Below are 1,482 nucleotides of genomic sequence, written 5' to 3'. Positions count from 1 at the left end.
TCAGGAACACCTGGGAGAGGGGGAATTTGGGAATATCCACCCAAATCTCAATGAGAATCCACCCAGAATCCACAGGGGAATGGGATAAACCACCCAAAGTCAGGAGGGGAGTGGGATAATCCACCCGAAATCCAGAGGAGAGAGGGATAATCCACCCAAAATCCAGAGGAGGGGGTAAGATCAGCCAATCCAGAGGAAAAGTGGGAAAATCACCCAAAATCCAGTAATCCAACTGGAATCCAAAGGGGAGGGGAGCAACATCCAGCAGAAAAGTGGGAAAACAAGCCAAAATTCGGAAGGGAAGGGGGAAAAATGACCCCAAATCCGAAAGGGAAGAGGGATCCCATCCCAAAATCCCGAGGGAATGCCACACTCACCTCATCAAAGCCCATCTTGTCGGGGACCTTGGGGGGCACCCACACGTGGGGGGAGGGCTCGGCCGGAGGGAGCTTCACTGGGAACGGGAGAATCCCACTGGGAATCAACCCTGGAGCCTGGAGGGGACATTCCCAATCCCAAATATCCCCATCCCACCAGGAATCAACCCCTGAGCCTGGGTGGGACATTCCCAATGCCCAATTTCCCATCCCAGGAGTCTGGAAGTGACTCTGTGGGGTCCCCCCATTCCACGCCAGGCTCCCAAGGCCCCGGATCCGTGTGGATCCCGCCCCTCACCCATGATCTCCAGCTGGACGTGCAGGAAGTTGTCGGCCTCGTCCCGCAGGGAGCTGTGGGAGCGCAGCGGGACCGGCAGGAACCCGAACACCTCCCGGTTACTGACGAACATCTGCACCCCTGGAATGGGATCGGGATCGGGAATGGGATTGGGATGGGCTCAGGAACCCAACAAACACCTCCCAGTTACTGACGAACATCTGCACCCCTGGAATGGGATCGGGAATGGGATTGGTATGTGCTCAGGAACCCAACAAACACCTCCCGGTTACTGACAAACATCTGCACCCCTGGATTGGGATTGGGAATGGGGAGGCACCCCAGGAATGGGGATGGGATCGGGGGGTGTCACTCCTGGAATGGGATCAGGAGGCAGATGGGGGTTACCCCTGGAATGGGAATCAGGGGCTCGCACCGGGAACGGGGATGGGAACAGGAATAGGGGGGCACCCAAAGCCAAAGCCGAGCCCAGCCTCGAGCTGCGCTCAAGGGACTGAAGTCCAGCACAGCCTGATGTCGAGTCCAGCCCAAACCCACCCAAATTCAACCCAAATCCCACCCCAAACCCCACCCAAAGCCCGTCCCTGACCCGCGTGCCGGCAGGCGAAGGAGAACACGATGATGTCGTCGAAGGCGCCGCCGTAGCCGGGGGGGGGTGGGTGGAAGGCGAGAGCCCCCGAGCGCTCCCGGCGCAGATCCAGCAGGAACGTCGAGTGCACCATCGGCACCGCGAAGCAGCCGCGGCGCTCCCGCCGCCGCAGGGGCAGGTACGCGGGGGTGCGGCGGTAATAGCCCTGGGAATGGGAA

General features: G+C 59.9%; 1 protein-coding gene across 1 annotated transcript; it reads right to left on the bottom strand.

The window, feature by feature from the left end:
• Positions 1 to 192: 192 nt before the first annotated feature.
• LOC113962266 (procollagen galactosyltransferase 1-like) lies at positions 193 to 1,468 on the bottom strand. The gene is made up of 3 exons (XM_027673046.1): positions 1,265 to 1,468; positions 676 to 795; positions 193 to 454 (listed from the first exon to the last, which is right to left on the bottom strand). Exons 1-3 carry the CDS (start codon positions 1,395 to 1,397, stop codon positions 210 to 212), a joined length of 498 nt encoding a protein of 165 aa, XP_027528847.1. The 5' UTR covers positions 1,398 to 1,468; the 3' UTR covers positions 193 to 209.
• Positions 1,469 to 1,482: the final 14 nt, after the last annotated feature.

The sequence above is a fragment of the Neopelma chrysocephalum genome, unplaced genomic scaffold, assembly GCF_003984885.1.
Source record: "Neopelma chrysocephalum unplaced genomic scaffold, ASM398488v2 Primary Assembly neopelma1_135867, whole genome shotgun sequence".
Lineage (NCBI taxonomy): Eukaryota > Metazoa > Chordata > Aves > Passeriformes > Pipridae > Neopelma > Neopelma chrysocephalum.
The sequence above is the reverse complement of the archived record's forward strand: the minus strand, read 5'-3'. Positions and strand labels throughout refer to the sequence as shown.

Excerpts from the sequence above, each read along its gene's own strand:
- LOC113962266 (XM_027673046.1), bottom strand. The coding sequence starts at position 1,397 with ATGGTGCACTCGACGTTCCTGCTGGATCTGCGCCGGGAGCGCTCGGGG. Across the intron at positions 796-1,264 it reads CTTCGCCTGCCGGCACGCGG|GGGTGCAGATGTTCGTCAGT; the intron begins GTCAGGGACGGG and ends ATCCCATTCCAG. Across the intron at positions 455-675 it reads CGTCCAGCTGGAGATCATGG|TGAAGCTCCCTCCGGCCGAG; the intron begins GTGAGGGGCGGG and ends TCCCGTTCCCAG.